Source organism: Globicephala melas, chromosome 15 (genome assembly GCF_963455315.2).
Source record: "Globicephala melas chromosome 15, mGloMel1.2, whole genome shotgun sequence".
In the NCBI taxonomy this organism is placed as follows: Eukaryota; Metazoa; Chordata; class Mammalia; order Artiodactyla; family Delphinidae; genus Globicephala; species Globicephala melas.
In genome coordinates, this window is record NC_083328.1 from 8556980 (window position 1) to 8584211 (window position 27232).

Consider the following 27232-nt stretch of genomic DNA (forward strand, 5'->3'; position numbering starts at 1 on the left):
GCTTAACTTTCAGTTGTGGCCCAACTGGAAGTCAAAGGGTGTGGCTTTCCAAGATACATGCCAGCAGAGCAACTAGGAGATGGTGGACTGGTGACAGCAGAGGCAGCAAGAAGCTGCTGGCAAGGAGCTCCCAAGAGCTGAGAGTCGCCGATGGTGGCAGATCTGAGTCGGGAGCAAAGCCTGCAGTCCTCCAGGCCAGCTGGAGGTCAGGGAAGTGAGAACAAAGCTGAATCCAGAGGTTGGTCATGTCCAAGAACCCGTGTCAGGTGCAGAAGGTGGGGCGTAGCCCAGTTGAGCAGAGGAGAAGCAAGTGCTGGAGACAGAGTTGGAGGAGGTGAGAGCAGACCTGGTGGCCACACAGCCTTGTGTAGCAGTTCGCTAGCCGCTACCTTTGACATGTGAATTGCTGCATGGGTAGGCCTGTCACCCTCCCAGGACCACTAGGGTACCTCTTGGGGGTGTAGTGGGTCTAGGTTTGGGGCGATGGGAATGAAGGTAAGATAGACAAGGGACAGGGATGTGGTGGCTTGAGTCTGGGCCTCTGGAGATACTGGTGCTCACTAGCTACAGGACCTGGAGCTTCTCTGAGCTGAGAAATGGTTTCAGGACCACTTCTGCAGCCTCCACAGCTCTGGGGTGCTGCGGCCTGTGACTGTGTCCTCTAGCTTTGTCAGGGTTCAGGCCACAAGGAAGGTGTCTGATTGGGATTGAGGAAAGACTCTACCAGATCCCTTAGGAACCTGACCCTTAGGCAGCATCACTGGATCCCCCCGCTTACAAACTTGGCCAGCTCCTGCTCTGGTCTTTGGCCTGAGATTTCTCTGAATGGTGCTTTCTGTCTACTGGACATCCGGAGACTCCTAGATGAAATTGAAAAGAGAGAGAAAGTAGGAGTAAAGGAATTTGTTTCCTAAGCTCCTGCTCTGTGCTGGGCCCAGTTCTGGGCAATTTATGTTTGTTATTTCAACATAACATTCCTACAGCCTTTCCAGGGTGTATTATTGCCTCAGTTTACAGGTGAGAGCATTGATGCCTGTCACTGTATTTAATCCTGGGTCATCCTGGCACAGCCTCAGTTTCCCACACAGAACCAGGGCATAGTGGGGTTGGCTGTGGACCCTGATTCATATCTGTGCAGTCCTCTGGTCCCTGCTCAGCCTGAGCCAGGAACCCAGAGTAAAGCTTACGGTCTGACTTCTCCAGGAGTGTTGAGTGATGCCTCTTTTCCACTAGAAGCAAATGCCCATCAGTTGTGTCCACCTGGACTGTCTGGGCCTGAGCACTAGACCAAGCTCTCAGGACCCTGGAATACCTGTGAGAAGGATGGGGTCAGGCCCAGCCTCTGGCAGTGACGCCATCAGTCAGAATGGAATTGGTCAGGCATAAGGAGGCAAGAAGGCCTGGATCTGGCCAGTTTCCCCTTAGTCTCAGGCTATGATGACCCCTAATGAAACATCCCTTCTCAAAGATAGACACGGTCTTTTACTGGAGCTGAGCTCTCCAGCCCAGCTGTGTCTGGACCGGAGAGAGAGCCCCACACAAGCCCCCTAGGTTGAAGTTCAGGCCAGGTCATTACAGGGAGGGTGAAGAACCTTCCTGCTGGTGGGTGTCCAGTGTGCAGAGATGAGGCCTGTGCTGGCACCCTGCTCTCCTGGCAGTAGGTGGCTCCTCGCCACCCAAAAATCTGTGTGGATTTCCCAGATGGGTCAGTTCATAGGAATATTGGTATCCTCTCACCCTATGAAGCCAGATCCCCAGGAGGTGCTCCCTTTGACCTCCCTTCCCACCTGCCTGCCCCATCACCCTTGCAAGAGCTATTGCACTAAATGCACTGAAAGTCTCTTAAGAGCTGTGCTGTGCTAAAAGAGCCCAAAGGGGGATGTCTTAAACTTGCCATCCTGGCTCCACTGTTTTGAATAGATCACCAGGAAATGGGACTTGGTAGAAATAATCATTACAAATGAAACTCACAGTGACAGAAACCATACTCAGTAAAATCCGATACAATAAGAATCTGATTAAGGAATCAGATATTTATTGTAAAATTCACAGGGAAACAAGACTTGATCTTGGGAGAAATAATTTTGGCTAAACAAAATTGAAAGTGGAAAAAATTGGAATTGGTTAACTGTGAAATATAGGAAATCAATTAAGGGATTAAATCGGCTTAGTGGAATTCATCTAAGAAAAATACTTTTTGCAAAACCTCATCGACATTTGTTTAATGGTTCTATATAAAAGCTCAACATCAGAATATTCTTAGGGCCCAAATGGTGGAGCCCAGAACGTCTTCCACCTTTCAGAATTTGGAGTAGTGCTGGAAGGGCTGTTAGCTACGTCCGGTCCTCCACCCACCGGGGCTAGTGGCCCTCCTCATCACGGCTCACAGGGGTGCGTCTTCTCTCAGCAGTGTGCCGTTAGGTTCAGGACTGTACTTACCCTCCTGAAGTTTACCAGCAGGTGAGGCAGCTCTTTTTTTTTTTTTTTTAAAATAAATTTATTTATTTATTTTTGGCTGCGTTGGGTCTTCGTTGCTGCGCGCGGGCTTTTCTCTAGTTGCGGCGAGTGGGGGCTGATTTTCGCTGCGGTGTGCGGGCTTCTCATTGCAGTGGCTTTGCTTGTTGCAGAGCACGGGCTCTAGGCGCGTGGGCTTCAGTAGTTGTGGTGCGTGGGCTTAGTTGCTCCGTGGCATGTGGGATCTTCCTGCACCAGGGCTTGAAACCTGTGTCCCCTGCATTGGGTGGATTCTTAACCACTGTGCCACCAGGGAAGTCCCAGTGAGGCAGCTCTTGCTTGACAAGGGAGAGTGCCCCCTTTGGGAAGGAGATGTCTGAAGGAGTTGATTGCTGGGGCTGGACTGGGTTTTTACCTGAACGCCCAGAGACAATCCCTTGGCTAGTGAATAAAGAGATGGAGGTTGTAATGGGGAAAGTGGGTGGGAGTGTGAGGATGGGCTCTGAGCAATAGACCAGATAGGTTAGGAGCCAGCTTTTAGGTTGGCTTAGCAAAGTTGTGGGACTAGACACAAAACTCATCCTCTCTCCCCTATGCTCACCACCTCCAGAATGGCCTGAGATCAGGACTTTCAGAGGCAGAGGACCTGAGGGTACGAGTTGGGATGTCCTCAGGAAGGATCTTTATGTAGCATCTAGAAGTATGGCCTCAGGTCAGGATGGCCCCATTGGTGAAGGCAGGAATGGTGACTAGTAATAATGTAGTCATTCAACACGTGCTTACTGAGCACTAGTCTGCATCAAAAATCCTGGGCACTGGGTGAGGACACAGCAGTGAACAAGAAGGTCAAGGTCCGTACCCTCAGGAGCCGTATATTCCACTGTGGGGAGACTGATGATAAAACAAGCAAACAAATGAGTGCAATAATGCAGGTGAAGACAAACTCGTAGTTTGCAAAGATCACCCTGACTGCCATGGGAAGATCAGACCGTAGGGAGAAAGCAAGAAGCCCAGTTGGGAAGTACTGCATCCTCAGGAGAGAGATGCTAGTACCTTGGTCTAGGATGCTAGCCCTGGACCCGGGTTTGGAACATATTTAAGTAGTAGAGCTAATAGATTGGATGTGAGGGACTGAGGGAAAGAGAGGTTAGGGGTGTGACCTTGAGTAACTAGGTGGCTAAATGGTGCTGTTTATTGAGACAGGGAAGACTAAAAGACATATTGGAGGTAAGGGCACGTGTAATTTAAACATTCCTTTTGGGCCATGTTTTATTTGAGATGTCCATCAGGCGTCCAAGTGGAGCCTGGAGCTCAGTGGAGAGGTCAAGTAGGGGCCATAGTTGGGGAGTCGTTATTATACATGGGGTATTCAAGGGACTAGATGAATCACCTAGACTCTAGGTCTTAGATGCTTGTTCTCAACTGACAGTGACTTTGCCCCTCTTCCAGGGGACATTTGGTGAAGTCTGGAAACATTTTTGGTTGTTATAACTGGAGGGTGGGGTTGCTACTGGCATCCACCCAGTGGAGGCCAGGGATCCTGCTGAACATTCTGCAACGCACGGGTCGGCCCCACGACGAAGCATTATCTGGCCCCAAATGTCAGTGGTGCTGAGGTTGAGAAGCTCTGTCCCAGGGTGAGAGTAGATAGAGAAGAAAAGAGATGACTGTGCCCAAGGGCATTCTCATGGAGAGAGTTAGAGCAGGAACTGTCTGAGAGGTAGGAGGGAAGCCTGGAGAGTGGGGTGTCCTGGGAGTGGAGAGTGGGGAAGGAGGAGCGCTCAACTGGGTTACTGAGGCTCCATGTTTGAGCACAAAGAGAAATGACTAGTGGATTAGGCAAGAGGAGTATTTTTGATGACCTTGATAGGAGCAGTTTCTGTGGTTTGGGGTCAGAAATTCCAGGGGAGAAGGTTGTACCAACAGCTAACAATTACTGAACACTTCCTCCCTGCTCAGAATGTCTTACATGTGTAATTTCATTATTCCACACACAACAAGTACTATTATCCTTGTTTTACCGAAATGGCAATACTATTTTTACCCCCATTTTACAGAGGTAGAAACTGAGGCACAGAGAGGCTAATTATTCCCTCAAGTCAGGCAGCCAATAGTAGGTGGCACAGCAGGGGTTTGGACCTAGAGTTTGGAGGTGAGGAAATAGAGGCAGTGTTAACACCACCTTTTTTTTTTGCGGTACGCGGTCCTCTCACTGTTGTGGCCTCTCCCATTGCGGAGCACAGGCTCCGGACGCGCAGGCTCAGCGGCCACGGCTCACGGGCCCAGCCGCTCCGCGGCATGTGGGATCTTCCCAGACCAAGGCACGAACCCGTGTCCCCTGCATCGGCGGGCGGACTCTCAACCACCGCGCCACCAGGGAAGCCCAACACCACCCTTTTGAGAAGTCTTGGCTGTAAAGGAGAACAGAGACTGGTACAGAGGATGTTTGCGTGCCACTAGGAATGACCTGTATGGAGGGTGAAACTGATGATGCTGGAGGGGAGGCTGAGAGCTGAAGTCCTTGAGGAAGTGAGAAGGATCCAGGGCCCAAGTCAAGGGGTTAGCCTTTCTGGGGAGCATTGTTCTGGTAATTCTGAAGTGGACCCTAACTGTTTTGAGCAGGATACCCCTGGACTTGACTGGCCTTCAGAGGTCTTCTGGCTGCCCCCACCCCAGCTAAAAGGTAGCCTCCCTGCAGTAAGCTGCTGCACAGGCCCAGCCTTCCCCCTCAGTGTCCATGGGGCACCAGAGACAGTTGTGCCAAGGAACCAGTGTCCCAAGAGCAGCCCTGTAATCAGGAACCAGAGCCCAGGCTGGCTGGGCAGTTCTGTCAGTACAACTGAGCCATTCTCCTCCTTCCACAGACCATCACGATCTTCATCATAACCCTAAAAGGCCCCTCACAAGGGCACCTGCGTCGGCCTCCCCAGGGTCTTCACTCATTACTCTCTTCCCACTGTTGCCACACCAGGCTCCTTTTGAAATCTCTCAGATACTAAGTTCCCTCCTGTTGTCAGTTTCTACCTCCTCCATCCTCTCCCTCTCCTCTACCTGCCTAGGTCTTGCCTAACCTCCTGTCTCAGCTTAGCAATCACATCTCAGACAGCCCTTCTCTGATCCCAGCTAGGTGAGGCCCTCCTATTAGCACCTCCCATGACACTGGATGCTGACTCTTTTAAAAAAAAACGCTTTTCCTACTCACAATGTATTTTTTTGTCCAGTGTCTGCATTCCATGCTAGACTGTAACCTTCATGAGGGTAAGTCTAGTTTACCACACTTATTTCCAGTGCCTGGCCTGTGGTAAGTGCTCAGTAGTTATTTACTGAAGGAAAGTGAATTGGTGACTGTTTTACAGCCTGCTTTGTATTTATATGGTTCAGATATGTCGTGTGCAACGATTATCTCCCCTACACACATTTCACTATCAATTTTGGAATTTTCCTTGATCACATGCATGATTATTTTCACCTTTGTTTGAAGGCATGTTAAGAAAGAGTTGAATTATCTTACTTTGTGGTCATTCATCTAAAATAGAAAGATGCACTAAGCTTTTACATGATTGATTCTTCCCTGTAGGATGAGTGGTTTGGTTTTGTGTGAACCAACAGAGCTTTACAACATCTTGAATCAGGTCACAAAACTATCCAGATTAACTGAACCCAACTATCTCTGTTTATTAGGTAAGTACTTTAAAAAATGTTGTGAACAGTGTCCTTCAAAGATTATTTTTCATGAATTAACAAACTTTGAAGAGTAATAAATTACTTTAGAAAACTATTAAACGAATTAGGCATAGCTCAAAATGCTACTATTAACTGTCATGTGACTTGGAATATTGCCAGATTAAATAAATCTAGAAGAAAAGTTCCCAGAAGACTCATGTTTGAGTCCTCTTACTATTGTTTTTAGTGAAATATTTTAAACGTCTAACAAACACATAGTAATACACATAAGCGCTTATGTACACACCATTCAGATTTAACATAATAAAAAATTACACAAATGTACCCCTCTTTTGTACTCCATCCTGATCCTCTTCCTTTCCCTCCCCGAAGATGACTGCTTCTGTATTTTTACACGTTTACGACATAGGCAGGCATCCCAAAGTAATGTATGGTTCAAACATTTACATAAACAGTACCATAAGGTACAGTGATCCTGCAACTTACTTTTTTTTTTTTTTTTTTTGCGGTATGCGGGCCTCTCACTGTTGTGGCCTCTCCCGTTGCGGCATGTGGGATCTTCCCAGACCGGGGCACGAACCCGTGTCCCCTGCATCGACAGGCGGACTCTCAACCACTGTGCCACCAGGAAAGCCCAACTTACTTTTTTTAAATTTAGTTTAATTTATTTTTTTTATACAGCAGGTTCTTATTAGTTATCCATTTTATACACATCAGTGTATACATGTCAATCTCAATCTCCCAATTCATCATACCCCCCTGCCCCCACTGCTGCTTTCCCCTCTTGGTGTCCATACGTTTGTTCTCTACATCTGTGTCTCAGTTTCTGCCCTGCAAACTGGTTCATCTGTTTCCCCATTTCTGTATATGAAGATCTAGTTTATTTTAACTGGTAGTTGCAATATATATCCATTCCTAATTGATTGTGGTGTGTTGCTTGCATTGTGTTGCTATTATGAACAGTGCTGCAGTGAACAGTTTGTATCTCTCTCCCTATTCATGTGCAAGAATTTTTTCAGAATATATTCCCAGAAATGGAAGTACCAAGTTGCACATTCACCTTCACTACATTATTGTCAAATTGCCCTCCGAAGACATTGTATCAATTTTATACTCCAATCAGCAGTGTAAGAAACATACCTACCAATACCTGGTTTTGTCACCCTTTAAATTTTTTTCTCTGATTGGCATGAACTTGTATTATGATGTTTTTCCCCACAATTAAAAACATCGTGTTTAAAATACACATAAAATGTACCATCTTAACCACTTTTAAATGTCCAGTTCGGTGGTACATCATCACCATCATCTCCATAGCTCTTTTCATCTTGTAAAACTGAAACCCTACACCCGTTAAACAATAGCTCCCCATTCCCTCCTCCCTGCAAGGCTGGTAACCACCATTCTACTTTATGTCTCTGATTTTGACTACTCCAGGTGCCTCATATAAGTGTAATCATACAGTATTTGTCTTTGTGACTGGCTTATTTCACTTAGCATAATGTCCTCCAGGTTCATCCATGTTGTAGTGCGTGTCAGGATTTCCTTTATTTTTAAGGCTGAATAATATTCCATTGTATGTATATACCACATTTTGCTTATCCATTCATCCATCGATGGACACTTGGGCTGCTTCCACCTTTTAGCTGTTGTGAATAATGCTGCTATGAACATGGATGTACAAAATATCTCTCTGAGACCCTGCTTTCAATTATTTTCAGTATATACCCAGAAGTGTAATTGCTGGATCATGTGGTAATTCTATTTTTAATTTTTTGAGGAACCACCATTGTGTTTTCTGTAGCAGCTGTATGATTTTACATTTGTACCAGTAGTGTACAAGGGTTCCAGTTTTTTGAAATCGTTGTCAACGTTGTTATTTTTCTGGGTTTTTATTTTTATTTTTAGTAACCATCCTAATGGGTGTGAAGTGGTATCTCATTGTAGTTTTGATTTGCATTTCCCTAATGATTAGGGATGTTGAGCATCTTTTCATGTGCTTATTGGCCATTTGTATATCTTCTTTGGAGAAATTACTATTCAAGTTCTTCGCCCATTTTTGAATTGGGTTGTTGTTTTTGAGTTTTAGGAGTTCTCTATATATTCTGGATATTAATTCCTTACAAGATAGATGACTTGTAAATAATTTCTCCCCTTCCGTGGGTTACCTTTTTACTCTGTTGATATTGTCTTTTGATATGCAACATTTAAAATTTTTCACGAAGTTCAACTTGTCCATCTCTTCTTTTGTTGCTTGTCATATCCAGGAAATTGTTGCCAAATCCAGTGTCATGAAGCTTTTGCCTTATGTTTTCTTCTACAATTTTTATACTTTTAGGCCTTACATTTAGGTCCTTGATCCATTTTGAGTTGAGTTTTGTATATGATGTTTAGATAAGCATCCAATTTCATTCTTTTGCATGTGGATATCCAGTTTTCCCAGCATCATTTGTTGAAAAGACTGTCTTGTTCATGGTCCCTAGGGAGTCCACATGAATTTTGAATAGATTTTTCTATTTCTGCAAAAAACATCATTGGAATATTGATGGGATGGCATTGAATCTGTAGATTGCTTTGGGTAGTATTGACAGCTTAATATTAAGTCTTCCAGTTTGTGAACACAGAATTTTTTTTTTGTCTCTAATTCATTTTGTAGTTTCCAGAGTTCAAATCTTTCAAGTCCTTGTTTAAATTTTATTCCCAAGTATATTATTATTTTTAATGCTATTGAAAATGGAATTGTTAATTTCCTTTTCAGATTGTTCATTGATAGTATATAGAAATACAATTGACCCTTGAACAACGTGGGGAATAACCTGTGTATCACTTATAGTCAGCTCTCCGTGTCTGTGGTTCTTCTGCATTCGTGGATTCAACCAACCATGGACCATTTAGCATTGTAGTATTTATTATTGAAAAATATCTGCGTTTAAGTGGACCCATGCAGTTCAAACTCATGTTGTTCAAGGGTCAACTGTACAACTGATTTTTCTGTGTTGGTTTTCTGTCCTGAAGCTCTGCTGAATTCATTTATTAGTTCTAACAGGTTTTTTTTGTGTGGAATCTTTAGGATTTTTTTGCATATAAGATCATATCTTCTGTGAACTTAGATGATTTTACTTCTTCCTTTCCGATTTAGATGCCCTTTGTTTCTTTTTCTTGCTTAATTGCTCTGTCTAGGACTTCTACCACTCCGTTGAATAGAAGTAGTGAAAGTGGGCATCCTTGTCTCGTTCCTTAAAGAAAAGCTTTCAGTCTTTCACCATTGAGTATAATGTTTGTTGTGGGTCTTTCATATATGTTTTTTTATTATGTTCAGGTAACTTCCTTCTATTCCTAGTTTGTCAAGTGTTTTTATCTTGAAAGGGTGTTGAATTTTTCATACTTTTTCTGCATTGATTGAGATAATCATGTAGTTTTTCTTCCTCCTTCATTCGTTTGAAGTGGTAAATTAAATTGATTTTTGAATGTTGAGCCATTCTTGCCTTCCAGGAATAAATTCCACTTGATCATGGTGTATAATCCTGCTGAATGTGGTTTGCTAGCATTTTGTTGAGGATTTTTGCATCAGTGTTTATAAGGAATATGATCTGTATTTTTCTTGCTGTGTCTTTGTCTGACTTTGGTATCAGGGTCATGCTGGCCTCATACGATGAGTTAGGAAGTGTTGCCTTCTCTTCAATCTTTTGGGAAAAATTTCAGAAGGATTGATATTAATTCTTCTTTAAATGTTGGGTAGAATTCACCAGTGAATGTATCAGGTTCAGGGCTTTTTTATTTTCAGCCTAAAACATTTATATTTTAGTAAACACATGATAATTCCCTCTGAGAATGAATAGATATCCAGGTCATGAATTTCAAGAAGTTTATTACCATTTTTCAAGAAAATAAGTGATACACTGAATTCTTAAGTGTTACATTCCCAAGGAGTGGTGGATGAGATTCTTTCCTGAGAGCAGCTATTGGTTAATTAGATGTGGGAAAGGCCCTTTCAGGGTAACAGATTGGGGAGGCTACAGACAAGGGAAAAGCCTCAGTGCCCATACTATATTTGGCTTATTTTTATTTTATTTTTTTAAATTTAATTTAATTTTTATACAGCAGGCTCTTATTAGTTATCCATTTTATACACATCAGTGTATACATGTCAATCCCAATCTCCTAATTCATCACCACCCCCCCCCCCCGCCACTTTCCCTGCTTGGTGTCCATACATTTGTTCTCTACATCTGTGTCTCTATTTCTGCCCTGCAAACTGGTTCATCTGTACCATTTTTCTAGGTTCCACATATATGCATTAACATACAATATTTGTTTTTCTCTTTCTGCCCTACTTCACTCTGTATGACAGTCTCTAGATCCATCCACGTCTCTACAAATGACCCAATTTCATTCCTTTTTATGGCTGAGTAATATTCCATTGTATATATGTACCACAACTTCTTTATCCATTCGTCTGTCGATGGGCATTTAGTTTGCTTCCATGACCTGGCTATTGTAAATAGTGCTGCAGTGAACATTGGGGTCCATGTGTCTTTTTGAATTATGGTTTTCTCTGGGTATATGCCCAGTAGTGGGATTGCTGGGTCATATGGTAATTCTATTTTTAGTTTTTTAAGGAACCTCCATGCTGTTCTCCATAGTGGCTGTATCAATTTACATTCCCACCAACAGTGCAAGAGGGTTCCCTTTTCTCCACAGCCTCTCCAGCATTTATTGTTTGTAGATTTTCTGATGATGCCCATTCTGACTGGTGTGAGGTGATACCTCATTGTAGTTTTGATTTGCATTTCTCTAATAATTAGTGATATTGAGCAGCTTTTCATGTGCTTCTTGGCCATCTGTATGTCTTCTTTGGAGAAATGTCTATTTAGGTCTTCTGCCCATTTTTGGATTGGGTTTGTTTTTTGAATATTGAGCTGCATGAGCTGTTTATATATTTTGGAGATGAATCCTTTGTCCATTGATTCGTTTGCAAATATTTTCTCCCATTCTGAGGGTTGTCTTTTGGTCCTGTTTGTAGTTTCCTTTGCTTTGCAAAAGCTTTGAAGTTTCATTAGGTCCCATTTGTTTATTTTTGTTTTTATTTCCATTGCTCTAGGAGGTGGATCAAAAAAGATCTTGCTGTGATTTATGTCAAAGAGTGTTCTTCCTATGTTTTCCTCTAAGAGTTTTATAGTGTCTGGTCTTACGTTTAGGTCTCTAATCCATTTTGAGTTTATTTTTGTGTATGGTGTTAGGGAGTGTTCTAATTTCATTCTTTTACACATAGCTGTCCAGTTTTCCCAGCACCACTTATTGAAGAGACTGTCTTTTCTCCATTGTATATCCTTGCCTCCTTTGTCATAGGTTAGTTGACCACAGGTGCATGGGTTTACCTCTGGGCTTTCTATCCTGTTCCATTGATCTATCTTTCTGTTTTTGTGCCAGTCCCATACTGTCTTGATTACTGTAGCTTTGTAGTATAGTCTGAAGTCAGGGAGTCTGATTCCTCCAGCTCCTTTTTTCCCCCTCAAGACTGCTTTGGCTATTTGGCATCTTTTTTCTTTTTTTTAGAGAAATCCGTGTACCATCCAGGCATCTCTTTTTATTTTATTTTTTATTTATTTTATTTTTTAAACATTTTTATTGGGGTATAATTGCTTTACAATGGTGTGTTAGTTTCTGCTTTATAACAAAGTGAATCAGTTATACATATACATATGTTCCCATATCTCTTCCCTCTTGTGTCTCCTTCCCTCCCACCCTCCGTATCCCACCCCTCCAGGCGGTCACAAAGCACCGAGCTGATATCCCTGTGCTATGCGGAGGCTTCCCACTAGCTATCTGTTTTACGTTTGGTAGTGTATATATGTCCATGCCTCTCTCTCGCTTTGTCACAGCTCACCCTTCCCCCTCCCCATATCCTCAAGTCTGTTCTCCAGTAGGTCTGTGTCTTTATTCCTGTCTGACCCCTAGGTTCTTCATGACATTATTTTCCTTAAATTCCATATATATGTGTTAGAATATGGTATTTGTCTTTCTCTTTCTGACTTACTTCACTCTGTATGACAGATTCTAGGTCTATCCACCTCATTACAAATAGCTCAGTTTCATTTCTTTTTATGGCTGAGTAATACTCCATTGTATATATGTGCCACATCTTCTTTATCCATTCATCCGATGATGGGCACTTAGGTTGTTTCCATCTCCGGGCTATTGTAAATAGAGCTGCAATGAACATTTTGGTACATGACTCTTTTTGAATTATGGTTTTCTCAGGGTATATGCCCAGTAGTGGGATTGCTGGGTCATATGGTAGTTCTACTTGTAGTTTTTTAAGGAACCTCCATACTGTTCTCCATAGTGGCTGTACCAATTCACATTCCCACCAGCAGTGCAAGAGTGTTCCCTTTTCTCCACACCCTCTCCAGCATTTGTTGTTTGTAGATTTTTTGATGATGGCCATTCTGACTGGTGTGAGATGATATCTCATTGTAGTTTTGATTTGCATTTCTCTAATGATTAATGATGTTGAGCATTCTTTCATGTGTTTGTTGGCAGTCTGTATATCTTCTTTGGAGAAATGTCTATTTAGGTCTTCTGCCCATTTTTGGATTGGGTTTTTTGTTTTTTTGTTATTGAGCTGCATGAGCTGCTTGTAAATTTTTGAGATTAATCCTTTGTCAGTTGCTTCATTTGCAAATATTTTCTCCCATTCTGAGAGTTGTCTTTTGATCTTGTTTATGGTTTCCTTTGCTGTGCAAAAGCTTTGAAGTTTCATTAGGTCCCATTTGTTTATTTTTGTTTTTATTTCCATTTCTCTAGGAGGTGGGAAAAAAAGGGTCTTGCTGTGATTTATGTCATAGAGTGTTCTGCCTATGTTTTCCTCTAAGAGTTTGATAGTTTCTGGCCTTACATTTAGGTCTTTACTCCATTTTGAGCTTATTTTTGTGTATGGTGTTAGGGAGTGATCTAATCTCATACTTTTACATGTACCTGTCCAATTTTCCCAGCACCATTTATTGAAGAGGCTGTCCTTTCTCCACTGTACATTCCTGCCTCCTTTATCAAAGATAAGGTGACCGTATGTGCGTGGGTTTATCTCTGGACTTTCTGTCCTGTTCCATAGATCTATATTTCTGTTTTTGTGCCAGTACCATATTGTCTTGATTACTGTAGCTTTGTAGTATAGTCTGAAGTCAGGGAGCCTGATTCCTCCATCTCCGTTTTTCATTCTCAATATTGCTTTGGCTATTCGGGGTCTTTTGTGTTTCCATACAAATTGTGAAATTTTTTGTTCTAGTTCTGTGAAAAATGCCAGTGGTGGTTTGATAGGGATTGCACTGAACCTGTAGATTGCTTTGGGTAGTAGAGTCATTTTCACAATGTTGATTCTTCCAATCCAAGAACATGGTATATCTCTCCATCTATTTGTATCATCTTTAATTTCTTTCATCAGTGTCTTATAATTTTCTGCATACAGGTCTTTTGTCTCCTTAGGTAGGTTTATTCCTAGTTATTTTATTCTTTTTGTTGCAGTGGTAAATGGGAGTGTTTTCTTGATTTCACTTTCAGATTTTTCATCATTAATGTATAGGAATGCCAGAGATTTCTGTGCATTAATTTTGTATCCTGCTACTTTACCAAATTCATTGATTAGCTCTAGAAGTCTTCTGGTGTCATCTTTAGGATTCTCTATGTATAGTATCATGTCATCTGCAAACAGTGACAGTTTAACTTCTTCTTTTCTGATTTGGATTCCTTTTATTTCCTTTTCTTCTCTGATTGCTGTGGCTAAAACTTCCAAAACTATGTTGAATAAGAGTGGTGAGAGTGGGCAACCTTGTCTTGTTCCTGATCTTAGTGGAAATGCTTTCAGTTTTTCACCATTGAGGATGATGTTGGCTGTAGGTTTGTCATATATGGCCTTTATTATGTTGAGGAAAATTCCCTCTATGCCTACTTTCTGCAGGGTTTTTATCATAAATGTGTGTTGAATTTTGTCGAAAGCTTTCTCTGCATCTATTGAGATGATCATATGGTTTTTCTCCTTCAATTTGTTAATATGATGTATCACGTTGATTGATTTGCGTATATTGAAGAATCCTTGCATTCCTGGAATAAACCCCACTTGATCGTGGTGTATGATCCTTTTAATGTGCTGTTGGATTCTGTTTGCTAGTATTTTGTTGAGGATTTTTGCATCTATGTTCATCAGTGATATTGGCCTGTAGTTTTCTTTCTTTGTGAATCCTTGTCTCGTTTTGGTATCAGGGTGATGGTGGCCTCATAGAATGAGTTTGGGAGTATTCCTCCCTCTGCTATATTTTGGAAGAGTTTGAGAAGGATAGGTGTTAGCTCTTCTCTAAATGTTTGATAGAATTTGTCTGTGAAGCCATCTGGTCCTGGGCTTTTGTTTGTTGGAAGATTTTTAATCACTGTTACAGTTTCAGTGCTTGTGATTGGTCTGTTCATGTTTTCTATTTCTTCCTGGTTCAGTCTTGGAAGGTTACACTTTTCTAAGAATTTGCCCATTTCTTCCAGGTTGTCCATTTTATTGGCATAGAGTTGCTTGTAGTAGTAGTCTCTTAGGTTGCTTTGTATTTCTGCGATGTCTGTTGTAACCCCTTTCTCATTTCTAATTTTATTGATTGAGTCCTCTCTCTGTTTTTCTTGATGAGTCTGGCTAAAGGTTTATCAATTTACTACATCTTCTCAAAGAACCAGGTTTTAGTTTTATTGATCTTTGCTATTGTTTTCTTTGTTTCTATTTCATTTATTTCTGCTCTGATAGTTATGATTTCTTTCCTTCTACTAACTTTGGGTTTTGTTTGTTCTTTCTCTAGTTCCTTTAGGTTTAAGGTTAGATTGTGTATTTGAGATTTTTCTTGTTTCTTGTGGTAGGATTGTATTGCTATAAACTTCCCTCTTATTATTGCTTTTGCTGCACCCCATAGGTTTTGGATTGTTGTGTTTTCATTGTCATTTGTCTCTAGGTATTTTTTGATTTCCTCTTTGATTTCTTCAGTGATCTCTTGGTTATTTAGTAATGTATTGTTTAACCTCCGTGTGTTTGTGTTTTTTATATTTTTTTTCCCTGTAATTCTTTTCTAATCTCATAGTGTTGTGGTCAGAAAAGATGCTTGGTATCATTTCAATTGTCTTAAATTTACTGAGGCTTGATTTGTGACCCAAGATGTGGTCTATGCTGGGGAATGTTCTGTGTGCACTTGAGAAGAAAGTGTAATCTGCTGTTTTTGGATGGAATGTCCTATAAATATCAATTAAATCTATCTGGTCTATTGTGTCATTTAAAGCTTGTATCTCCTTATTAATTTTCTGTCTGGATGATCTGTCCCTTGGTGTAAGTGAGGTGTTAAAGTCTCTCACTATTATTGTGTTTCTGTCGATTTCTTCTTTTATAGCCATTAGCAATTGCTTTATGTACTGAGGTGCTCCTATGTTGGGTGCATATATATTTATAATTGTTATATCTTCTTCTTGGATTGATCCCTTAATCATTATGTAGTGTCCTTCCTTGTCTCTTGTTACATTCTTTATTTTAAAGTCTATCTTATCTGATATGAGTATTGCTACTCCAGCTTTCTTTTGATTTCCATTTGCATGGAATATCTTTTTCCATCCCCTCACTTTCAGTCTGTATGTGTCCCTAGGTCTGAAGTGGGTCTCTTGTAGACAGCATACATATGGGTCTTGTTTTTGTATCCATTCATCAAGCCTGTGTCTTTTGATTGGAGCATTTAATCCATACATGTTTAAGGTAGTTATCAATATGTATGTTCCTGTTACCATTTTCTTAATTGTTATGGGTTTGTTTTTGTAGGTCCTTTTCTTGTGTTTCCCACTTAGAGAAGTTCCTTTAGCATTTGTTGTAGAGCTGGTTTGGTGGTGCTGAATTCTCTTAGCTTTTGCTTGTCTGTAAAGCTTTTGATTTCTCCATCGAATCTGAATGATAGCCTTGCAGGGTAGAGTAATCTTGGTTGTAGGTTCTTCCCTTTCATCACTCTAAATATGTCATGCCACCCCCTTCTGGCTTGTAGAGTTTCTGCTGAGAAATCAGCTGTTAACCTTATGGGAGTTCCCTTGTATGTTATTTGTCATTTTTCCCTTGTTGCTTTCAGTAATTTTTCTTTGCCTTTAATTTTTGTCAATTTGATTACTATGTGTCTTGGTGTGTTTCTCCTTGGGATTCTCCTGCCTGGGACTCTCTGCGCTTCCAGGACTTGGGTGGCTATTTCCTTTCCCATGCTAGGGAAGTTTTCAACTATAATCTCTTCAAATATTTTCTTGGATCCTTTCTCCCTCTCTTCTCCTTCTGGGACCCCTATAATGTGAATGTTGTTGCGTTTAATGTTGTCCCAGAGGTCTCTTAGGCTGTCTTCATTTCTTTTCATTCTTTTGTCTTTATTCTGTTCCATGGCAGTGAATTCCACCATTCTGTCTTCCAGGTCACTTATCTGTTCTTCTGCCTCAGTTATTCTGCTATTGATTCCTTCTAGTGTATTTTTCATTTCAGTTATTGTATTGTTCATCTCTGTTTGTTTTTCTTTAATTCTTCTAGGTCCTTGTTAAACATTTCTTGCATCTTCTTGATCTTTGCCTCCATTCTTTTTCCGAGGTCCTGGATCATCTTCACTATCATTATTTTGAATTCTTTTTCTGGAAGGCTGCCTATCTTCACTTCACTTAGTTGTTTTTCTGGGGTTTTATCTTGTTCCTTCATCTGGTACATAGCCCTCTGCCTTTTCATCTTGTCTATCTTTCTGTGAATGTGGTTTTTGTTCCACAGGCTGCAGGATTGTAGTTCTTCTTGCTTCTGCTGTCTGCCCTCTGGTGGATGAGGCTATCTAAGAGGCTTGTGTAAGGTTCCTGATGGGAGGAACTGGTGGTGGGTAGAGCTGGGTGTTGCTCTGGTGGGCAGAGCTCAGTAAAACTTGAATCTGCTTGTCTGCTGATGGGTGGGGCTGGGTTCCCTCCCTGTTGGTTGTTTGGCCTGAGGTGACCCAACACTGAAGCCTACCTGGGCTCTTTGGTAGGGCTAATGGCGGCCTCTGGGAGGGCTCATGCCAAGGATTACTTCCCAGAACTTCCACTGCCAGTGTCCTTGTCCTCATGGTGAGCCACAGCCACCCCCTGCCTCTGCAGGAGACCCTCCAACACACTAGCAGGTAGGTCTGGTTCAGTCTCCCCTGGGGTCACTGCTCCTTCCCCTGGGTCCTGATGTGCACACTACTTTGTGTGTGCCCTCCAAGAGTGGAGTCTCTATTTCCCCCAGTCCTGTCAAAGTCCTGCAATCAAATCCCACTAGCCTTCAAAATCTGACTCTCTAGGAATTTCTCCTCCTGTTGCTAGACCCCCAGGTTGGGAAGCCTGACGTGGGGCTCAGAACCTTCACTCCAGTGGGTGGACTTCTGTGGTATAAGTGTTCTCCAGTCTGTGGGTCAGCCACCTGGCAGTTATGGGATTTGATTTTATTGTGATTGCACCCCTCCTACCGTCTCATTGTGGCTTCTCCTTTGTCTTTGGATGTGGCGTATCTTTTCTGGTGAGTTTCAGTGTCTTCCTGTCGATGATTGTTCAGCAGTTAGTTGTGATACCGTTGCTCTCGCAGGAGGGAGTGAGAGCACATCCTTCTACTCTGTCATCTTGAACCAATCTTCTATATTTGGCTTGTAATACTGCTTTGTGTCAACTCTGTCAGTAAGAGAGTATATATTTGAATTATAATAATAAGGTGGTCTGCCCACCCCCTTGGTAGTGCTGTGTGCAGGGTACATGTGTAGCACCCTGCTTTTGCTCTCAACTCCTCAGAAGTGGCAGTTGGGTTGTTGGTCTTTTTGTATTTTGTTGTTCATAATTTTCCCAACTGGGCATGCATGTAGTTATTTTTAGTCCCTTATAGTTTCTTTGTATTTATTGCTGGAGGAGACTTTTGTCCAGGTGAAAGTACTGCAGCAAAGGGTCCCAGGTTCCAGCCTGTCTCAATGGGACAACCAGGACACGTACTGGGAGATCCCTGGGAAAGTGTGGATTTTTAATCTAGAATGTACTTGAGTTTCACTAGTCTTTTTCTTTGTGTTCATAGGAAGTTGCAGCTGGTCTGCCAGCAGTCATACTGTCTCTCTTATCCTGAGTTTGTTGTGAAATTCTGAAGCCATAGGTAGCTATTATACAAGTGAGATTCTGTATAGTTTGAAGGAATAATCATGTCTCCTCATTCCAGGTTTGCACTTTCCAAATATCACTTAGAGTTCTTTATTCAGTTGAGTAGCCATATAGACACCAACCGTTTTTCTCAAATATCTGACTTAACACTGTCATTTAGGAAGTAGCTGTACCAAAACAGGCCAAAAAGAAACAAACACAAAAAAGAAATTACTGATGGCTGGTATTTGAGATGAAAATCCTTTCACTATAGAGCCTAGGGGTTGAGTTATTGCAAAATAAAAGCTGAGAGCTGTGAATTTACTACATCCATTCAAAATAAGTAGCATACAAAATACAGACTCTGGCATAGAGAAAGGATGTGAAAATCAGTTCAATGGATTGAACTTGCAGATTTTGTGTTTCATTGCTCAAACTTGCACACACTAATATTCTGCAAAAGATAATTGCAGCAAAGAAAAATGACCTTTTGCAAATAGTCTAAAAGCATTCCTCCAAAGAGACCAGAGTAAACATGTGTATATAGGTATAAAATGTTACTGTTCAACACATGTTATTTCTAGAAAAAACTACATAGGTTAAAACTATGACAATGTGCAACATCTTAAGCCATTATAGCAGCTGCAACAGCAACAACAGCAAAAATGGATCAAAATCACTGTTTTTATGGTGATTAACGTACCCAAATAAGAAATACTGATCAAAACTCAGGAAATAAATGCCTAGATGTCAGTTGTTGGAAAAACTTTTTGACATATTTAAGATCATTTAAAAGTGAAAGTGGAGTTCAGCATCCAAAATGGATCTGGGTGGCCACGTGGATGTGGTTTTAGACATGTTCCTACATCACTGAGAGCTTGAATTTTCTGAACCGTATAAAACTCATGGATACCACCAGCCATTTTCAAAGCAGTATCTGCTAGCAGCTGCTAGCTTCAACCTTGTAGTATCAAAGTCTGAGCCCCCTCTTCCCGCACTGAAACTATGAAACATCTCAATCCCCAACCAATCCTTGCTTAACAAGCACCCTTACTTCTTGCCAACTCCAGTTCTGATTCTTGACAAACAATGTACGTAACCTTGTGAAGTTTTTTGCCCTTTATAAGCCTCCCCCATTTTGTAATCTGGCGGAACACAATTCAAGTGCTTCTTGAATCGGTGTCTTTTGGGCCGCGGTCCTAACAAAGCCCAAATAAACACCTTTTTGTTTCAATCAGGTCTCCATTTCTCACATTTTGGTTTACGTTTACTTCAATTTAAATGTCTTATCATCTCTAAAAATTTTTTAAGTGTTAATATTATATAAAGCAGGCAAATTCTTCAAATAATTTGCTATTAAGTATGCCAATTTTTATAGAGCTAAACAAGGAACTGAGAATAAGTTAAGGTGAAACAGGAAAAGATAGACATGGGGAAAAACAAGTTGTAACTGCACAAGGCAATAAAATGCCATCTTGGCCTCCTCATTTCAGTTAAACGCATGAGCTAACAGATTAGATGTCTGCTGGTTTAGCGTACTAACTCCCTTGGATTTGCTAAAATTTATACAACAATCAATAGGTATACATAAAGTCCTAAGGAAAAGAGTACCACTTAAAAATCAACATCGGAAACTATCAAAGCAATTTTCAAAATAAAAGATTGTCTATTACTGTGAATGAATATAAAATGTAATAGATATACAAACTAGGAACTAAAGCCTTGTCCAAAGTTTAATTACTTCTCCCTTTAGCTGCTTTTTCAAGGACGTGTACACTAACCAAAGGATGATTGAAATGTTTGCTGTGATCTTTTTCTTTTCTAAAAAAAGAAGCATAGAAGATACAAACAAAATCTCCTTCAGTCCCTTAGACTGCCAAGACTTCCTTTGCATTTCTTCTACTAGTTTCTTGTGGAACTGGCTGAGCCCTGTGCAGTCCAGAATCATCACTACCCTCTGACATGTTGTCACTTAGGTCACTTCCATCATGACTGTGGATGCATGCATCTTCATCAGTATCCTGAGACTCATCTATTGACATGGTAACAGGAGGTGATGCCAGTGTGGTTCTAGACACTGCTCCACATTTTTCTATTGGTGGGAGAAGAAACAGTGGTGAAATTGGTTCTCCACCTGCTGAGTTCTTACCAGGGAGGTTCTCTGTTGTGTTCTGATCATTTTCCATTTTACAGTGCATAATGTCAGCCTGTTAACTATCTGAAATTTCACCCTCTGGGTGAAATTCAGGTTTTATTCAGAGGATGAAGTACCAGTAGATTCCTTTATACTGGCAGCAAAACCAGCAAGACTCTTATCTGCCCCTTCTGCTGCTATTTTCTGAAGGGGAGCCTGTTTTCTTCCCTTTGGAGAGTAATTTTTGGTCTTTTGACGCCTCCTCTTTTAAGTTTTCCTTTGGCTGCAGTGGTGATGGTGGTAGGAGACCCTGTGCACCTGCACTTTCCTAGAGATGCTGCATTTTACTTTATGTTCACTCTGCATGTTGGACTTTTCCTTTTTGTTATCTTTTTGGAAAGGAGACATTTTTGGGAATTGGCCCCATGTAAAGAAGAAGATCTGTAGAAGGAGTTGTTTTCACCCGAGCAGCCCCCTTCTGAGCAGTCTTGCTGTTTTTAACTTGATTTACTTTCCAGAGTTATCATTTTACTTTTTTTTCTCATGCAGGTACTTTTCTTTTTATTCTCCTCTACTTTGCTGTCACCCTTTGGCACTTCCTGACTATTTTGGTAGAAAGCTTTTCTTTTTCTTTTTTGTCATAGGTTTTTCATCATTCACAGGATCATTTATGGAATGGGCTTCAGCTTCTATTTTCTTGTAACTTTTCTTGGTTTTACAGGATTTCTGAATCATTGCTGGTATGCACATCCATCTCTTTAGTCTCTGTTGCTGATTTGCAAGTTTTGGTAGACACTTGGATCTTTGAGACAGTACTATAAGCCTTTTTCTCTTTTAGAACATTCTCTTTTTTCTCCACTTTCAGACCATTATTGATTTTTAAAATATATTGTATCTAGCAACCTTGATGTACTCTCCTACTAATGCTAATTGTTTGTGATTCTCTTGGATTTTATGTAAAACAATCATTTATCTGCTTATAACAAAAGTTTTATTTCTTCTGTTTCAATTCTTAAGTCTCACTACATTGCTATACCCTTTGCCCTCCAGTACAGTGTTAAAAAGGAACAGTGTGTTATAAAGCAGAAACTAACACACCATTGTAAAGTAATTATACTCCAATAAATATGTTTAAAAAAGAAAAAGGAACAGTGATGATACCAAGTCCAAGCTCGTACTGCTCACTGCACCACAGGCCAATAAATCAAGAGATGAGTTGTTGGGGCAAGGAATAGTGACTTTATTTGGAAAGCCAGCAGACTGAGAAGATAGTGGACTAGTGTCCCAAAGAACCATCCTACTTGAGTTAGAATTCAGGCCCCTTTTATACTAAAAGGGGAGGGCATGTGGCTGGTTATTGCAAACTTCTTGGTGCTGGCCAGACTCCAGAGGGTATGTAATAATCCTTCTTGCAGCTGTCCACATAGGTCTGGTCACAATGTTCCTGTAAACCTCCAACAAGACAAATGTTATACCTTTTAAAGGTCAAGCCTGGGAGTCAGAACCTTGAGAAAGGGCTAGTATATATATTTCATGCTATAGGCAACATTCCTTTACAAAGGTGTAGAGCCAGCATGACTAAGCACAGGCAACAGAGCACAAAGGTTAGAGATAAAGGAATAGATCCAATATGGAGTCAGGTTTGTTCTTCTCTGTTACAGTGATAGTGAGCATTTTGTCTTGTTTCTCACTTTATCAATCAGTATGATGTTTACTGTAGATACTGAGTAATTTACCTATCACATTAAGGAAGTTACCATATATACCTAATGTACTAAGAATTTTTTTCATGACATGAATTGAAAATTTTCTTAATTTGTTAAAATGAACATAGTTTTTCTCCTTTAATATCTTTAAAAAATTATTTATTTATTTATGTTTGGCTGCTTTGGGTCTTTGTTGCTGCACGCGGGCTTTCTCTAGTTGCGGCAAGCGGGAGGATACTCTTCGTTGTGGTGCGTGAGCTTCTCATTGCGGTGGCTTCTCTTGTTGCGGAGCATGGGCTCTAGGCTTGCAGGCTTCAGTAGTTGTGGCACACAGGCTCAGTAGTTGTGGCTTGTGACCTCTAGAGCTCAGGCTTGGTAGTTGGGGCGCACAGGCTTAGTTGTTCCACGGCATGTGGGATCTTCCCGGACCAGGGCTTGAACCCGTGTCCCCTGCATTGGCAGGCAGATTCTTTTTTTTTTTTTTTTTTTTAACTTTTTGGCAGGCAGATTCTTAACTACTGCACCACCAGGGAAGTGCCTTCTTTAATATCTTAAAGATTTTCTAGTATTATTTTCTAGTATGACAGAATTCCTACTAGATCATGTTATATTATTTTTTGTGAACACGATTAGGTTTAGCTTCCTATTCATTTCAGATTTTCGTAGCTATATTTATGAGTGAAACAAGCTTATAATATACTATACTCAGTTTCACTTGTTTTTAAGCCATATAGACCATGTCACTGACTTCCTTTGCTCAAAATTATATGATTAAGTTTCGCTTATGTTGTTGTATGTAGCTATACTGTAGTTTGTTCGTTTTTGTTGTTAAATCATGTTAAAGATAAACAAAGCCAGACACTAGTCAGAGTGGTGAACACAGAGTTTAATCGGTAGTATACTCTTGCCATAGGGAAGAGTCCAGTGTGAATGGAACTCCACCTCAATTTGCATAGAGGCAACTGGGCCTTTCAAAGGGAGAGTGAGGGAGTAGGGAGGGAGATGAGTGGAGCTCAGTCAGGGAAGTGAAAAACTACGAAAAGGGGATGGGAGTTGGACCATGTGAAACCCAGGGGGGTTTACTAACTGGTGCTTATCCGAGTTAGGTTCTTACCCTCCACAGGGCCTGGGAGACAGGGGCCCTATCTTCAGGTAGTTCTTTGGAAGCCTTGAGTTTCCTCAGGCAGGCACCTTACTGGGCTGGAGTCAGCCCAGGGATGTGGTCTTGAGCTGTTTCTAAATGTGTCTCATAATACAGGTGTCTTCAGATGAAGGTGTCTTCAGATGCCTGAATTTGTAAGTTCTTTATAAATTCTGGATACGAGATTTTCTTAGTTATTTGTATTAGGGATATTTTCTCTCAGTTTCTGGCTTGCCCTTTTGCTTTCTTAACGTTGTATTTTTTAATTTTTTATTTATTTATGTTTTGGCTGCATTGGGTCTTCGTTGCTGCATGCGGGCTGTCTCTAGTTGCGGCGAGTGGGTGCTACTCTTCATTGTGGCGCGCGGGCTTCTCATTGCGGTGGCTTCTCTTGTTGCGGAGTACGGGCTCTAGGCACGCGGGCTTCAGTAGTTGTGGCACGTGGGCTCAGTAGTTTTGGCTCACGGGCTCTAGAGTGCAGGCTCAGTAGTTGTGGCGGACGGGCTTAGTTGATCTTCCCGGGCCAGGGATTGAACCTGTGTCCCCTGCATTGGCAGGCAGATTCCTAACCACTGTGCCAGCAGGGAAGTCCCCTCAATGTCGTATTTTAATGAAAAGAGAAGTTTTAAATTTTAATAGGATTAGGTTTATCAATGTTTTCTTTTGTGGTTAGTGCTTGCTTATGTCTTTTTTAAAAAAATAGATGTTTTTTAGAGAAGTTTTAGGTTCACAGCAAAATTGAACAGAAAGTACAGAGTTCCTGTATAACCCCTGACTCCCCCCACACCCCACAGGTACAGCCTCCTCAACTGTCAGCATCCCAAACCAGAGTGGTATAGTTGTTACAGTTGATGAACCTACATTGACACATCATTATCCCGTAAAGCCCACAGTTTACATTAGGGTTGATGTATTGATACGTTCTGTGGGTTTTGACAAATATATAATGACATATGTCCATCATTATAATATCACACAGAATAGTTTTCCTGACCTAAAAATCCTGTATGTTCTGCCTGTCCATCCCTCTCTGTCACTAACCCCTGGCAGCCACTGATCTTTACAGTTTTGCCTTTTCTAGAATGTCATATAGTTGGAATCGGACAGTGTGAAATGAAGCCTTTTCAGATTGGCTTCTGTCACATATATGCATTAAACTTTCCTCCATATCTTTTCATGACTTGATAGCTCTTTTCTTTTCAGTTTTATTAATATTCCATTATTTGGATGTACCACAGTTTATTTATCCGCTCACCTACTTAAGGACATATTGGCTGCTCTCAAGTTTTGGCAGTTATGAAAAAGCTACTATAAGCATCTGCGGTCATACGTTTTCCACTCATTTGAGTGAATACCAAGGAGCACAGTTGCTGTTAAGAGAATGTTTGGTTTTATTAAAAACTGCCAAACTGTCTTCCAAAATGGCTGTACCATTTTACATCCCCACCGGCAACAAATGACAGTTCCTGTTGCCCTGCATCTGCACCAGCATCTGGTGTTCTGTGTTTTGAAGTTTTGCCGTTCTGATAGGCATGTAGTGGTATCTCGTGTTTCAATTTGCATTTCCTTGATGACATATGATGTGGAGCATCTTTCCATATGCTTATTTGCCATTTATCTTTGGTATGGTGTGTCTGTTCATATCTTTTGCCCATTTTAAAAATTGAGTTGATCGTTTTCTTGTTGTATTTTAAGAATCCTTGGTGTATTTTGGATAACAGTCCTTTTTTTTTTTTTTGATAACAGTCCTTTTTAAGATTTATGCATAACGGTTCTTTTTAGGATTTATGTTCCATGTTCCTCCCAACTTAGAGGACATCAGTACCACAACTTCTGTCCTCACAGGGGCATTAGAACCTCAACTCTTAGGCTCTAGAGTCTGAATTTGTCTAAAATTCCATGGAGCATTTAGTATGAGGCTACCCTGACTTTGATTTCTCCCCTCCCTGCTTTTTTCGACCTCAGAGAGAACTTCCCCTAAATCATAGATGCGGAGTCTCACTGTTCCTTACGGGGGGATATGGGTGTGGATATGAGGGGGCAGGGGAGTTATATGGGTAGCCTAGAATAGGACAGCTACACGCTTTGAATTTTAAATTCACGACAAGTGTTGCCTAACTGCCAAACAAATATATGTTAATGCTGATGTAAGTGCTCTAGTTTGGTCATGTGTTCCTTTGCAAGTGCAGTTATTAGTTAAATACTTTTCCTTTTCAGATGTGCGTTCCAAACGGGAGTATGATGAAAGCCATGTGATTACAGCCCGTCTTGTGAAGAAGGTATATGGGCAGAGTCAGAATCTGGGGCTACCTTACAGGGGGGTGGGGAGAATGGGAGATTGTGTCCGAGGTCCAGGAGGCAGCACTTACTACTGGACACTGTGGGCGGCAGAGACAGGACTGCCCTTGTGCGTCCACCATGAGGGTCTCCTACACTGTTTCACACTCCTTAAGGTCTCCCCACTGCCCCCCCACGGTCAACAGCTTCATTAAGCAAATGTTGCTTTAATTCCTTGACTTGCCAGGCAATGTTCCAGACCCTGGGGATACAACAGAATATAAGATGCCCTTAATTCATTCTCCCTGCCTCATGGAGCATCTCTTCTACTTGGGCAACAGACAACAAGCCATAGAAATAGTTAGTATAACCCAGAGACAGAAGCCCCTTCCCTACCCTCCCTTCCATTTCCATCCTGTCTTCCTATTCCCGGCCCAGCTTTTATAATGCCTGGGCCCTGCAGGCAGTCACCGGCCTCGCTCCTGCAGTGAAGCCCTTCCCTCCAGTCCCGTAGGGAGTCTTCTCTCTCTGGTCACTGCTGAGCATGGCAGCCTTCACTTGAGCTCTACCTTGACCCCTCCCATCCTGACCACATTCTCTGCCCTTGACTTCCAGGTTCTCCCTTGCTTCCCTGGTTTCTTCTCTACCTCTTTGGTTCAGCTTCATTTTCTCCTGCTGCCGCCTGAAGAAACCACTACCCTGTTCTTGTATATCTGCTGGTCAGTGTACTTCCTTCAGAGATTTCATCCAGGCTTACAGCTTCAGCTGTCCACATGCAGTTAGCCATCCTGTCAGTTTTACTTCCACGATTCTGTCTTGCAATATTTCCCCCTTCTCCCTGTTCCCACTGCCACGTGCTGCTGCGCACTCCACCTCTGGCCCTTTCCCACACAACTGGCCAGGGAGCCTGTGCCCTGCCTCAAGTATTTTTCTGGGATAAGCTTGCTCCTAACACCTCCCTTTCCCCGCCCTAGTGTGTCATTATCTGCTTTTTTCCTCTCTGGATTTTCAGTTTTCTGGCTCCATACTCTAGCTCTTCATCTCCATTTCAGGCCTTCCTTGGTGTTTTGCAGCTGATTCAGAGCCCCTTCGTCCTGTATGGCTTTCAGCTTCCAACTCACCTCTCAAATCTGTGTGTTCCTTTGATTCCGGCAGTACCCCCGGCTCTGGAAAAGAGGCATTCCCTCTGCCTCAGCCCCTCGGCCAGGCTGACACCTCACACCTCCCCTCCCCTACTTTCTGGCCAGGAGGTTACAGGCCTGAAGGCTGGAAGGGAACCCCAGCATGAGCAGGACACACAGCCCCGAAGTCGGTGTTCACACACCGGATCTGGTTCCACCTCCCTCTCCAGCCTCATCCGGCATGCTTCCACTCTCCCCTGACACCTCCACAACCGTGTCCTGCCGTGTTTCCTGGGGTCTAAGATGCTCATTTGTCCTTGTATTTTAACACTTCTGAGGTTGGAATATATCCTACAATTGATTTGCACCTTAAAGTGACAAAGTCTTTTCCCCCGAAAGTGAATGTGGCCACAACATCTGTTGTTTTTCTGCCTGGCACCTCCACTTTTTTGAGGGGAACTCCTCCTCTCTCTGCTTAAATCATGGGGGGTCTAGTGGTGCTCCTTAGAATAGGATCCAGGCCCTGGCCACGGTGATTGGCCTGGGAAGAAAACAGCAAATCAGAATT

At 41.8% G+C, this 27232-nt stretch overlaps 1 protein-coding gene across 8 annotated transcripts in view; it reads left to right on the forward strand.

The window, feature by feature from the left end:
* Positions 1–27232, forward strand: part of STYXL1 (serine/threonine/tyrosine interacting like 1) — a 64114-nt gene that overhangs the window by 5317 nt on the left and 31565 nt on the right. For 4 of the 8 annotated variants that reach the window (XM_030872041.2, XM_030872034.2, XM_030872038.3 and 1 more), the window contains 2 exons: positions 6032–6135; positions 25484–25545. The exons of 2 other annotated variants lie outside the window; for them this stretch is intronic. In XM_030872041.2, the coding sequence (XP_030727901.1) occupies positions 6033–6135; positions 25484–25545 (165 nt within the window). In that variant the 5' untranslated portion in view covers position 6032. The remainder of the gene's footprint in view (positions 1–6031; positions 6136–25483; positions 25546–27232) is intronic. 2 more of the 8 variants (XM_060285186.2, XM_060285189.2) reach the window with 2 other exon arrangements.